The sequence below is a fragment of the Sphaerodactylus townsendi genome, linkage group LG02 (genome assembly GCF_021028975.2).
Source record: "Sphaerodactylus townsendi isolate TG3544 linkage group LG02, MPM_Stown_v2.3, whole genome shotgun sequence".
NCBI classification, from domain to species: domain Eukaryota; kingdom Metazoa; phylum Chordata; class Lepidosauria; order Squamata; family Sphaerodactylidae; genus Sphaerodactylus; species Sphaerodactylus townsendi.
In genome coordinates, this window is record NC_059426.1 from 101,537,948 (window position 1) to 101,552,131 (window position 14,184).

At 42.5% G+C, this 14,184-nt stretch overlaps 1 protein-coding gene across 3 annotated transcripts in view; it reads right to left on the reverse strand.

Annotated features, from left to right (window-relative positions):
- Positions 1-378: 378 nt before the first annotated feature.
- NELL1 (neural EGFL like 1) overlaps positions 379-14,184 on the reverse strand; it is a 678,881-nt gene continuing 665,075 nt past the window's right edge. For all 3 annotated transcript variants that reach the window (XM_048483516.1, XM_048483514.1, XM_048483513.1), the window contains 2 exons: positions 11,013-11,237; positions 379-2,999 (listed from right to left, as the gene is read on the reverse strand). In XM_048483516.1, the coding sequence (XP_048339473.1) occupies positions 2,949-2,999; positions 11,013-11,237 (276 nt within the window). In that variant the 3' untranslated portion in view covers positions 379-2,948. The remainder of the gene's footprint in view (positions 3,000-11,012; positions 11,238-14,184) is intronic.

The following is a 14,184-nucleotide window of genomic DNA, read 5'->3' on the forward strand; positions in this document are numbered from 1 at the left end:
CCATTGCTAGAATTCCTTCCTCGTATTATGCAGTCTAAAAGATCTCCTCTCGGCCCCTCTCGCTGCCAATGTGAGCGTTCATTCCCCTTTGCTACTTTTAAAAACTATATGTGTGCTGTTACACTTTTTAGCAGCTGGTGGAGATTCTCTTCAATAAAACCCTTACCCCTGTTAAGGCCGTAACAGTTTTTACCAAATATATGAAAAGAACCACCCAATATTGTGATTAGAGTGTTGGATGTGAATGTGGACACCAATGTTTAACTGTCTGCTCTTCATGAAATGCCCCCAGTGACTCTGGACCTGTCCTTTTCTCAGAGTCATTAGGGTTGTTATGAGGATAAAATGGAGCCACAAATGAAGATATGACACAAGATGATCTGTACACAGGAGTTTATTTAGATGGCACAAGTTTTAAATCACTCCCCTTTTACATCTGAAACTGCTGCATCATTTCCCCCAGTTGAGTTATCATTGGGTTTACAACATGATCTACAAAATGGAAAGATGATGTGATTTACAATGTCCTATGCACATCCTATAAGACATCAATGGCATTCCTTATAATAGTTATTAAAACATTTGCAAAAATAATCAGACACACAGAGGGTGCCAAAATGAGAGCAACTTTTTTAAAAAGACAAATTTTCCCGATATGGAATTCTAAACAACTAAGGGTTTTGTTGCTCTAATCACCACCAATAATCCTTTGCATAAGCTTTTCCTTGTAAGGAATTTTTTGACACTGGGGACAAAACCACAATTGCCACCAATGTGAAAGTTCAGCTCCTCACAAAAAACAACAACTCCTGCTTGTGCACCAGACCCCTTAAACTGGGCACTCACGTTCAAACTGATCAGTGTTAAATAGGTCTCTATTTTCATTAAAATCTCCAGAGCAAATGCTAAACTAAAAATACCTACATGACTCAGAGCATCCATACAGCTGTGTGCTATCCCTTTGGTAGAATGATGAGTGCACAGTAATATGTAGAACTTAGATGCAGTAGTCTTCCATTGTAAATAGCCAACTATCATTCTTAAGAGTTAATTATAGATTTCTTGGCTAGAAGAATATAGCTTTTCACAAATGAAGTAAAGCACTTGCCAAGCTTTTCTCCTCAAACTGGTTATGAATACTCAATTTCAGTAAAAAGACCAAAGGGAAAGGGAAGAATGTTATCACACAAAAAAGCACAATGAGCACAATTCTGCTGAAAAAGAAACACTCAATAGTGGTTGTAGAATCTTTTCTCTAAACAGGCACAGTACAAAGCAATGCAACTTTTTTGCAGATAAATAATGAACAGATGATAAACAGTGAATTCTCCCTTTCCAATTGGGGTGGCAAAAAGTTCTATGAGCACAGTGGAAGGAGTATAGCCCACTGTTTTCCTTATGGATTCCAAGCAACTACATGTAACTAGGGCAGTGTGGATGTGGGGGTTTCTTTTCTCCTATTTCCAAATAGTAGTCTATTGTATATACAATGCTCTGTGTATACATGTAGGTAGTGATCTAAGCATATAAACTTGCTGGAGAGGGGTATGTTTTGGGCTGAGATGGATTTTATTCTAGTACTTGCAAAAGTCCTGGCCTTGTACAATCAAAGCACTCATTCAAATTTAATCATTGTGCATGCTGAGAAGTAGTAATTACAATTTATACTTAAGTTTGGGGTTTAAAACAGCATTTTAAAGATGGCTAACTTAATAAAGTAGGTCTTTTTGGATGTCAAAAGGGGGGGGGGTTAAGGAGACAAGGTTGTTTGACGAGTACATTAAATTGAACACAAATTGGAACATGGAGTGTACCAACCATCTTCTAAGACCAGCACACCGCCTAGTGTGATAGTTGCTGAAATTATCATTAAATGCAGTGACATTTACACTGTTCCTTGTAAGTTCTAACATTGTACAAATAGAGATGAACCTGTTCATTATGGCATACATAACGGAGGATGGCAGACTTGATTATGCTAAAGCAACTACACAGAGTAGAGATTATAAACTCATGTATACTAGTGTAATGGTTATCAAAAACTTAACCCATTCACTTAAAATCAACATGTGTAAAGCCCTTTGATTGTTTTATTGAATTCTACACAATTTGACAGACTTACACCCATATCCAATATTTGTCGTTTGACTTGCAGCCCACAACATTCCACTAAGCCTAATTCTGATCTGTGGCATGGTTTTCTGGATACATTCTGAAGCAGCACTGATTAACACAGTGCTGCTTCCCTCCCTTCACACAGGAATGTTGCTGTTATCTCATCTTTCTGCAAAAAAAGAGTGCATTTTGCCACTTCATTAAACTTGCGACATTACTAATTTTTTACTTTCCCCCACCCCCAGTAAAGATAGGCTGAGAATTGATTATCTCAACAAGTCAAATGTTTCTTGGAATGTTTTACAATGTTTGACAGCTATGAAATATAAGTACTATGCAATTTGACTGTACATACATACATATTTTCATAAATACATCTGACAGGGACCTCAGAACTAGGAGTGCAATATTATGGGACAAAACCACAAAAGGCAGCCTTATTTTGTAGGACTTTGTTCTTTTAAACTAAAATAAAAAGAGAGTTTCTATCTTGCTGTTTGTACATAAATTAAATAAACAAATACGTATTTTACCAATAATTTAAACGGATTTGCAAATGATTTGACAGGAAAAGGATATAATTTACAACACTCAAAACTTTGAACAACCATAGATTTATATGCATTGTACTGTAAAAGTCACCCATGACAAGCCTAGCAAGGATGAACGCATAGTGGTAGGTCCCAAAGGCAACTCCCAAATATCTTACTCAGGTGGAAACGTTGGTAATTGTCTGTTGTATAAAACTCCCATCTTCTATAACTGCATTTGTTTTGAAAGTGGGAAATTGCATCAGTTTTCCTCTCAAAAAAGAATAGTCCCAGCTTTTTACGTTAGTTATTGTGAAGGCATTCTAAATCCACAGAGCAACAGACATGTCCATTCTGTACAGAGGGAAACATGAAAAACAAATTAATGCTTTTAGTACAACTGGTAAACATGAATCTTATGACATAGACACTAGTGGTTCAGAGACAGAGCAAATGAGAGGGATTGTGCTGTGTTATTCACATAAAGAAGACTACCAAAAGACCCAGTTCATATATGCATCTGGGTCCAGCTGAAGAAGACCACCAGCCCTTCCGAGTACCTGTAGAACTATAAGAACCTATGTTTAAAGCAAGGCCTGCCAGAGATGTTTAATTATGCAATTTAGGCTACTTGCTCCAAATCAGGCTCCAAGTGTGGGACAGGAGAATAGGCCTAAAATTGTATTTGATATTAAAGAATAAGGGATTTATAAAACCAAAGATTCAATAAAGTTTTCTCTATAAAGGCCAGCTGGTCAACAGTTACACAGCAGAGGAGATTTTATCACTAAGGAATTTATAACACCGTGGTACAGGTTTAGAGACGTGAGAGAGAGCATATCTAATAGACCTTTTTAGGCCTACCCAAATAGATAAGATGGCCTACGTGAATAAACACAGAAATGAAGAGATCAAAGGTTAGAATAGAGATGAATCAAATAAGATAATTGTGTGTTTTTCTCCATTTTAATGAACTGAAATGATAGTGAAATATATGAAAAGTGTATGTATGTATGTATCTATGTATGTATGTATGTATGTATATAAGATATATTCTACTAGAATCACATATTCTAATTGTCATAATCATTTTTAACCTTTTAAAGTTAATAAGATGTATGTGAAACCTTTACACCCTGAAGATGTATTTCTCCATGGGAAAATCCCACCCTTAGAAATGTTGGGAACTGTCTATCTTGATTGAAACTAAAAATAGAATTCAGTTTATTGCCCCCTTTGCCTATGGGAAAGACATGTAGCTTAGGGCAGAGAAGGACAGAACATGCAGCTTTTGTGTAAGAATGGTGATGGGCGCAAATGGGCTCCATTCAGTTTATGTGCATGTCCCCTTTACTGCCTCTGACCTGTATAACTGGAAGAGGGAGGTTGGCCCTTATTCTGCCAACCCCCATGCAGTAAGCCAGATGGTAGAATCAATTTTTCAGACCCACTTGCTCTCCTATGCAGACATAGAGCAGATACTGAGAAAGTTCCTAACAGTGGAGGAAAGGTCCCTAGTCATGAGGGCAGCTAGGGAGGAGGCAGAGAAACAGGTAGAACTCAGGAAGCAAGGGACGAATTCGCCTACCAAAGAGCAGATCTTCCCATCCCAGGATCCTAGCTGGGACCCTAACACAGATGTGGGAAATGAACTATTAGTTCTCTATAGGTAGATCATATTGGTTGGTTTTAGAAAGGGAGCCCCCCCATTGTAACGACCTGTCCAAACTACATAGCCTGAAACAGGAGAAAGATGAATCCCCTGCTGCTTTTATGGAGCGTATTCGCACTGAGTGCAGGCGAAGTATGGATATGGATCCTGATGATGTTAAAAATCGGCCCCTCCTTAATGGTGTATTTACTGGGGGAAGTGCGCCCAACATCAGGAAGAAACTAAACAAGGTAGACAGTAATGTGACTGCAGACCCTGGGAAACTCCTTGAGGTAGCCACCACGGTTTTCTACGAGCGACCTGAAGCTGTGATAGGAGGTCTACAGGGGGCTCTGGAAGGGATTCTTAAGGGACCCATGGGCGGGAATGGGAATCCCCCAGCGACAGTATGGAGGCGGAGCGCCACGTGGCCCCCCTTCAGCATCCCGCCGCAGTCCCATTGACCTGGATCAATGTTCATATTGCCATGAAAGAGATCACTGGCGGCGCTCTTGCCCCGCCCTTCAGGTTGCAGCCCAGCCTTCGGCCCCAGCGAATGCCCAATGGCAGGGATATGTCCCCACCGGGGCGGCTGCCCCTAATTCTGCATTTTCCAGGATCCTAGGTTTCGCTCCCCAAGGCCAGTCCATGGAGTCGCAGCAGCAATTCGCCAATCCCCCTCCACAGAACCCCAGCTATTCCCGCTAGGACAGCCTGGGTTCCCAGGGTCCCCTGCCTGTAACCGGCCCCCGTTGGGGACCCGGCATTGGCGGGGACCTGACCGCAAGGCAGGGTTCGGAACCCCTGGGCTTGGGTGGACTGCTGCACCTTTCCCTCCGCCTCCCATTCATCTTCCTCCCATGAGCCCTGATCGGCTGCCAGATAAGGTGAATGAGTTAGTTGGGCTCCTTAGATGCCAGGACTTGGAAGCCCTTAGGCTTGAAGGGGAACTGGAAGCCTTTCGCCTCGCCACCAGGCATACCTGGGAAGGTGACGTGGCAGCCCATCCCCCTTCCAGCCCTGCCTCTCCCCCATCTTCCATTTGAAACAAACACAACAGCACCCGCATGAGAAAGGAGAGGGCTGAGGCTCCCGGTCTGCCCAGATCAGCCGTGTTGCCTCCCTGCTCTCCTCCCAGAAGTTTTCTGCAGCTGGTGGATCCCCAGTTCCCTCCTAGCCCCCAGCTGGCCCCTGCACCCATCCAGATACCTGACTCCCTGCTTGAGACTTGGAGGAGTCCATCCCGGCAGCATGCCAGCCCTGGGATGGGCCCCGGTACCCCACTCTGTATCTGTCCAGTTCAGCAACAGGGTCCCGGGGATCTGGCCTCTGTGACCCAACGGCCAATCACCCCGATAGTTGTCTCCACCGATCCCCGTGCACCCGCCTGGATTCAGCAGGCTGGACAGAGCTTTCAGCTCCCCAGCCCCCAGCTGGCTTGTGTTGTCAACCCTGTGAAGACTGGGGTTATCGGATGTCTGGCCCCTGGCTGCCCTGAAACTGCCTGTGCTGCCCAGCCAGCACCAGTGCTAAGTCCCCTGGCCCCCAAGAGTGCCTTGGTGTCCCATGAGCCCATGCCTGTCCCTGAAGTTTCCTCTACCCACGCGAGTGCTGTAGATGACTCGTGTGCCCTTCCTGTGCAATCTCCCGGTCCTAATGTTGTTTTGACCCTGATTGTGTTATTTGCTGTGCTGGGGTTTGTGGTTTTCCACCTTTTGACTTCGTCTGCCTGGTTTGCCATTTTGTGTCTGAGCTATTGCATCCAGAGTGGGGAGAAGGCCCGGGCGGTTCCCAGATGGGATGCAACACCTCAGACACAAATTTCAAAAATTCAGAAGGGTTTGAGGTCACCCCGAGGAGTCTTGCCCAGGAAACAGAAACAATGCCCCTGTGTCCCCAGAGAACTCTAAAGGGAAGATACAAAATGGAAGGGGGGCACAAAACTGCAACTGTGGCAGTAACGCTCCCTTCAACTTGAAACTAGAGCTGGGAAACGAGGCCCCAAGCAAAACAGGCATGGATTCTTTGTTACACAAGCTTTCTCAGTTCAGCCATCATGTGGATGTAATGGCGACAGCTTTACACCCCCTGCTTTTTCAACAAAATGTCCGCTGCGCTGCAGACCCCAAGAGGGTGCTCTGTGCAGGCGGGTGATGCTCTATTGTGCCGGGAACTGGAGATGGGTATGGGAAAAGGGTGTTTTTTGTCTATTTTTGACAAACATAGGCGGGAGGACCTAATTGGCTCAGGTCCTTCCTAAAACTGTAAACAATGACAGGAAATTCGACTAATTGCATTGGGACAACGGGGCGCAATCAAGGGAAGAAATCCCTATATCAGAAAAGTGGACAGAGCTCCACGGGCTGTGGGAGGAGGGAAGGGCGGCGTTTGGCTGAAACCGCCTCTTAAGGATGTGGCCCGCCTGAAAATGCCCAACTCCAGTTCAAACCCTGAGCAGTCCTGCGGAGACCGCTTTTCCGGCTGGGGTGAGGACAAGATTGCAACATCTTGCATTTTCCCTTGCTTGGTTGTGTTGTGTGCCTACATGTGCTGGCCTGCAATCACTCGAATGTATTGTGTTCAGTGTCACTACCCTGTGTTTAGCATCATTTCGAAAAATTAGGTATGCATACCCACAGTTCCTGAAAGCCCACCCACTACAGAGGCCAAGATCGATCTATCGACGCCTATCGATGACGCGACTGAAGCCGGCTCACCATGTTATTGTTTGCCCTTCTGCCCATACTGTCTCCGCTTCTTGTTTATGAATCCCCAATGCTTCGATTGTCTGTTTCTTCTTCCAAGCACAATTTTATATGTTTGTATGTGATTGCTCCCCATCTGAACGAGGTAGTCCAGGCGCTGTACCCCCTTTTTGCCTTGATAGCTGTCTAGGGTGCTCTAGGCTCTGTTGTTGCCCGGATCCCAACTAGAAGAACCTGATGTGACCAGACTGGCTGCCGCCATGCAGAGAAAGATTCTCCTTGAAATGGCAGCGAGCCGATGATGGAAAGATGATTGCCCTGATGCTCTTGTCTGCAGCCAGGCCCTGGGAAGCAACCAGGAAGATTCACGAGCCACTGTCCCTGCCTGTTTCCCCAAGAGCTTTGAAAATACCAAAGAAGCCAGCGCGAAAGGAACCCTGTTTGTTCCACCTGGTGAAGAGAGTGAAATCGCAGAAGAACAATGCCTCACCCTAGGTGGAAAAGCATCAGAGGGGGGATGCTGTTGCCGTGGATGCTTGGACAGCACCCCACTGACAGATGGCTGACAGCTCCGCGCCTGCGCAATGGACGCCAACCTTGCCAGCTCATTTGGATTCCTCTGGCTGAACTTTTGCGCTTTGCCAACATGAGCACCTGCTGTGACCAGCTGCCACCGGCAGACGACTGCCTCTGCACCCCACCTTGCCAGCAGCGGCCGCTTCCCCCCCAAGTTCCCATTGGATTTACAATCGCTCTACCTCATCCCGTTTGCTGGATCCTCCGAAGTTTGCAAGTTTCCCCGCCTCAGAGAACCCTACCGCCCCAACCTTGATCCCCAGTGGTCGAGCCTAATAAAAGTGCCTTGCCTACCTCCCTTCCCTCCTGGAAACCCGGCTGCCTGAAACCACAGTGGTCCAGGACCTTCATTGTGCTTGAATTACTGTCCTTAGGAATGTGTGTGCCCACTTGTTACCCAAGCCACAGTGGTAACACCACAACTAAAATACTTATGCAAAGGCACATAGGATGCAGTTTTGCCTCCCTCTATACTGTCTATACTCACACCACTTGCTGAAAGTTCTTATAAGACTGTACTGCTTGGCATATTTATTTAAAGATGTTTAATTTTAAAATGAGTAAATATGCCAAATAACAGTTTTATGTGCTAAGATATCAATGACACATCTATATTATTAAAGCAGTAAAAAGTTTAAAAATAAGTATTGTATATATTTCATTTTCCTCTCTCCCATCTCTGAAATAAAGAAATAGTGCCCCCCTTCCTGGGGCTTCTACATTTCCATAAATGTTTACATCTGTATGAAGGAGTCTCCACAGATGAGGGTTTTTAAATGTCTAGGCGGAAACTTTATGGAAGGGAGAATGATGTAGTGATTGGTCCTTAGTGAAGCTCTTGGGATTTGTTGAACTAAATATAGTACTGAAGTACCATAGTGTGGACTGCTAGAGGCTACAGAAAACCCTTGCATGTCTAGACTGTGTGATCAAGACCTGCAGAAATGCACTTCTGGTCTCAAAAAACGATATGGGCGTAATTAAAACTCGAGTCTTTCTGCATGGTGCAACTGCATTGTCATAGCATGTCAGGAATAAATGCTGGTCTTCAGTTAATGCTGGGGACTACAAGTCTGTGGATTCCATTCAGTAGTTGCTGTTTCTGAAGCAAATGGAATTAAAGTGTATGTGAAACAACTGTTGTCTAAATGGGCCAATGTCTACATAAAGCCATTTAAAAATACATCAGCTGAGTTTGATTTTGTCAGAGGGTTATGTATTTTTGCCCAATGTATCCAAGCCAAATAATCTAAAAAGGGAGAATCAAAGGTGCCTATAGCAAGGTTTGATCTCCAAAGCAGCTTGGTCTCGGCTTTCACCAGGTGCTGAGACTTTTAATCCACTCAGCAAACACAGCAATTTCAGTGCCACACTAATCCTATCTCTACTGTCATATAATCTGAGTATGTGACATCTGAGAAATACAGATGAGCCTAAGAGCTACAAAATTGGTTACTTCCTCTCTCCACACTTTGCCTGTCCCAGAGCCTCAGAGAAACAACCCTGAAGGACAAGAAAGCTAATCACAGTGAATTAAAGCTCAGATACCCCAGTCATTAACTCATTTTCCACACTGAATGAGAGAAAGGGGGGTATCTTTTACAGTAGTTTAAATATTGTTTTATGAAAACTACATTTGGTAGCTGCAATTGGAAGGATCAAAAGAAAGTGATTTTCCCTGTCAGGATGATATAAAGAGCAGAAAATTGTGATTTGATTTATTTGCCTTGCTCAGAAGCTGCATGTTATTAGCTGTAAAAAGTTACTATTTTTGTAGACATTCATTTTTTCCTCTTAAATAAAAGGAATAACCTTGGATAACTGATGATAATTGCACTGAATTTGTGAGACCTAAACAGGAAAAAATTATCAGATAGTGCCAAGTCTTTTCAAAGGGGTGTCATTTTATCAGTCTTGATATTCACCAATTTCACAGCCTGATTCTTAAAACTTCCTGTAGATTCTTAAAACTTCCTCTACATTCTTAAAACTTACTGTAGAATACAGTAGAATACTTAAGATGGAGTACCCAAACAGGTAGTCAGGCAATCCTACTGAAACTGAGAAATAGTGGGCTGTGGTGCCAATGTGGCACTGCTCTGCAGCTCCCATAGAGACTTCCCAGCAGTGTGGAGAGCTTAAAAAAACCCAAAAAGGCTCCCACTACCAGGAAGCCCCTATTGGGCAGAATAGACTTACTCCATATTTTTGGTGCCATAAGTTAGCCATCCCATCCTGTAAACTAGTGCAACAGGATAAACGGCCGGAAGGTAGCTGATTAAAGTTGGCTCCTCCCCTAGCCATGCCCTGGACTTTCCCCCACCATGCCAGCAGCAGTGGGGGTGCAGTGCTGCTGGTTCCATGTCCAGCACCATTTCCCAATGCAGTGAAGAGCTGCAGTGGCCATGCGCCTGTGGTTTCACCCCTCTGCCGGGGCGTGACACTTCCAGAGGTAGATTCAGCAAAAATTGTCTCAAGCATTATTACTCAAATACATCAACATTATAAGGAGCGGAAGATTTCCTTGGCTGGGACAGTGATGGATGGGTGGATCAGAATGTGGTGATTATGGTAGATCATCTGGGGACTAATGTCAACTATTTCTGTGATCCGGTGATCTTCCTCCCACAATCACTGTTCTGGCCCAGGGCTACCAATACATTCTGATTAATTCTGGATTAATTGGACCTTAGCAGCCTTAATTGGACCCTGATTCTGAAAGTCCAACTTCACCACAGCCTGAATTAATTAAAAAAAATTAGAACTAGAGATCTGTTGTATTTGTATTTATTCCATCTTATTTAGTGACAGCTGACCTCAGAAAGCTTGATCCTAATATTTTCTAAAATATACCACATTAGGCTGGAAGTCATACAAAATTAGCCTGCTGCTGTTCATTATTTCTTCTGTTTTTCAGTTTTACGGAAGAAACTTAATTTTTTTGTCCCCTGATCTCCAATTTTTGCCAATCCCTCTAAGTGCAAAGGAAATGCAGCGAGAAGCTTAAATGAATGTATGGAACAATGCAATTTGTATTACCGTAACCACCTTCTCTAAAGAGGCAGGTTATTTTTGAAAATACATCCTTATAAATGTCTAAAATGTTTACCAGTTAACATCATTGTCCTACATGCATACTAAGAATACCTGCAGGGTGTTAAGAATGAATATTTGGAAGTCACAGAAAGCTATTACATAGCTCTGGTTCAGACTCCTGGGATAATGATCACATAATTACCATTATCATAAATTATATAATTTGTTGCAGCATTCCTATTCTGCTCACTGCTGTCAGCAAAAAATAAGGGCAAACTTTCTGGGTACAGGACTTTTTGAGTGCTGTATAGAAATTCTGCATGATCCTTCCCTTGACCTTTCACCTCCAAATACCTTTTATCTGCTACAAATTATGCCCCACATTTTGAAAGCAAATACCTTGCATTGGCAGGTTGTACAAGGAGATCCAACCATTGTCCATACAGAGCCACTGAGCCTTGTTATTCCAGAACCATCTAGACAGGTTTTTCTGATATCATAAGTAACTTTGTCAGCCAAGCATGGGTCACTGATGCAACGGGGACAACACTCTCCTTCCGCTCTTGCTGTGTAGTCACAGTTGAGGGCTGGGCAACCAAGTGGCCAACAATCCACTTCTCCTTCCTATAAAAACAGAAAGAATGCTGTATGGGAAACGATTATTACTCAGCTTAGGGGGGGAGGGGAAACTCAAAAAAGGGCTACTTTTTATCAGTCTATAACTTGGGTCTATATCTAGAACTTGCTTGGATAACCTGAAATTTCATAATCAGTGGCTGGGATTCACCAGCACAACAATGACCTTTGGACATCTGTAAATAGCAGTTTTTGGGGTCCCTCTGTCAATATTATTTCATATACAGAAAGGCTGATGTACTGCTTGCCATAAATTATTATATGTAGCACACTGGTATTTCCAGCTACTCAGTATATCAATCCTCTAGTTTTTTTGGCATGTAGGAACATATTTATTGTTGTATTGTTGAAGGCTTTCACGGCTGGATTCACCTGGTTGTGGTGGGTTTTCTGGGCTGTGTAGCTGGGTATGACTTGCCTCTGAAGACTACACCTCTGAAGATGCCAGCCACAGATGCAGGTGAAACATTAGGAACAAGATCCACCAGACCACGACCACACAGCCAGGAAAACCCACCACAACCATATTTATTGTTACTAGTGACACATACAAATATACTAGTTGGGCAGCACCAAAGGAATTTAAGGCATCATCTCCTTTACTGAAAAACTTCAGAACAATATTATGGACAGGAATGGAGTTCATTCAGTTAAGTCTTGATAGAAACACTTCCAGATTAAGTACACCATTAACTGCTAGCTGCATATGAGTAGACACTTTAATCTGTGAAACAAATTTTAATATTCTGCTAATTGTAACAGGGATTACATGGCATTTACTTGGTTTATAAAATATGTAGGCTACGTAATACTATACAGTTACATGATATTAACTTTAATTGTATGCAACAAGTTGTTGCATAGGAATAATGGAAAGGGATGCACAATTCTGTCTGTATCTCAAGAATGGACAGCTATCTCCCCTCCATACAATTGAATGCTGATGTTTACCATATGTTGTAAAGGGTTATTACAAGTACCAGTGGTATGCAGTGGTTAGGCTGTTGTGTTAAGATGGGGGAGGCAGAAACTCTGAAACTAACCTACGGCACAGGAAGAAGAAAGGAGAGAGACCTTGTTGATTTTTTTAATGGAATAAAAATCAGATAAATGCACAAATCAAATATGTCTACAAAGCAAATAGATAGCTGCACACATGTATCCTGCCTTGATTGAGAGCAAATAAAGTACACATGTATCCTGCCCTGATTGAGAGGTGCAGACATCCTGCCAAAGATCCAGATGTTAAAACCTGCTATTACATGTAAATCTCATTTGGTGGTGGATTTGCCAACCTCCAGGTGATGGCTGGAGATTTCCTGTTATTACAACTGATTGCTAGGTGACAGAGATCAGTTCACCTGGATAAAATGGTTGATTTGGAAAGTGAAGTCTATGACATTATAACCCACTGAAGTCCCTCCTCTCACCAAACCCCACCCTCCTCAAGCTCTATGTCCAAAATCTCCAGGTATTTCTCAGCCCAGAGCTGGCAACCCTAATTGGTTGATAGGGTCACAGAATTATTTTCCATTCAAAATGCATAACCCCTACTTTGCAAGTGTGTATCTTCAACTTTAGTTAAGCAATTTACTGGGCTATGAAATATCATTTTAAAAAAGCATGGACCAAATTATTACATCAGCAAGCCACTACTGCCACCGGCTATTTATTGTGTTGAAGTTAAATGCTATTCAGTAGTTTATAAACACTCAGAGATAATGACACAGTAGTTAATTTGTCTGGAAACCATCACAACTTCACTGTGCTATAACCAGCATTTAAGGGTGTATTGGTAAATAATTCATGGCCTTACTCTTTGGCATGACTTGTTATAACTTTATGCAATTAAAGAACACTGTCCAAGGAGGCAGTGAGTGACATAGAGCTTAAACAGTTGAGTACTTATAAAATGAAAGACACAAAACTTGGTTTAATATGGATCCAAGACAATAGTCAGGCATAGCAAAGGCTCATAGAACTCTTTGAGATTTTTGATTTTTTAAAAAAAATTGAATAGCAGACGTCACAGTTTAAAATTCCTCTGAATTCAAAAGCTGATTTCCTCCTAGTACTGGAAAACAAAATTCCAAGCCCTGTTGGACACTTGGCACAAGTCATGTAAATACAATTAAATAAAACCTATTTATAAGAAAATTAAAAAGAAGCATTTACCTATCTTTTTAGAATTTCATAGGCCCCTTCCGCACATGCAAAATAATGCATTTTCAAACCACTTTCACAACTGTTTGCAAGTGGATTTTGCCATTCCGCACAGCTTCAAAGAGCACTGAAAGCAGTTTGAAAGTGCATTATTCTGCATGTGCGGAATGAGCCATACACATTGCCCTAGCAATCCTTACAACTGCCCTGTAAGACAGGTCAGTATTATTCTCTTTATCTTCTATGTAAGGGGACTGAGGCTGAGAGATAGCGACTTGCCTAAGTCGACAAAACAAATTAATGTCAGAGGTGAAATCTGAAGTGGAGACATAAGGAGATTCACAGTCCAACTTTTTAAACAACATTTAGCTGTACAGGGACCATAATCTAATGATTAAACACTGATATGACTCTAATAGTTTATTATGGCACTGGAGTGAACATTAATCAGGTTTAAAATGTTGGAGATCCTTCTATGAATTTGACCTATGATGAAACAACTGTCCGGGCATGATTTGTGCAACTGAATATCACTGTTCACTTTTATTTAGCATTGTTTACAATTATAAATAACTAAAACACTCTGACCCTGCAGAGATGTTTGTGCTGTGTTTATCTTCTTGAAAAGCCTCATCATTACTGGGACAGAATACTGACTACAGATACCATCAGCCCCCCAAAAGCATGTTAATGGTGCTGTCAACATAGTGAATAAGGTTGTGTGTATGTGTGTGTGCATACACACAGAGAGGTATATGCAGGATAATTTCTA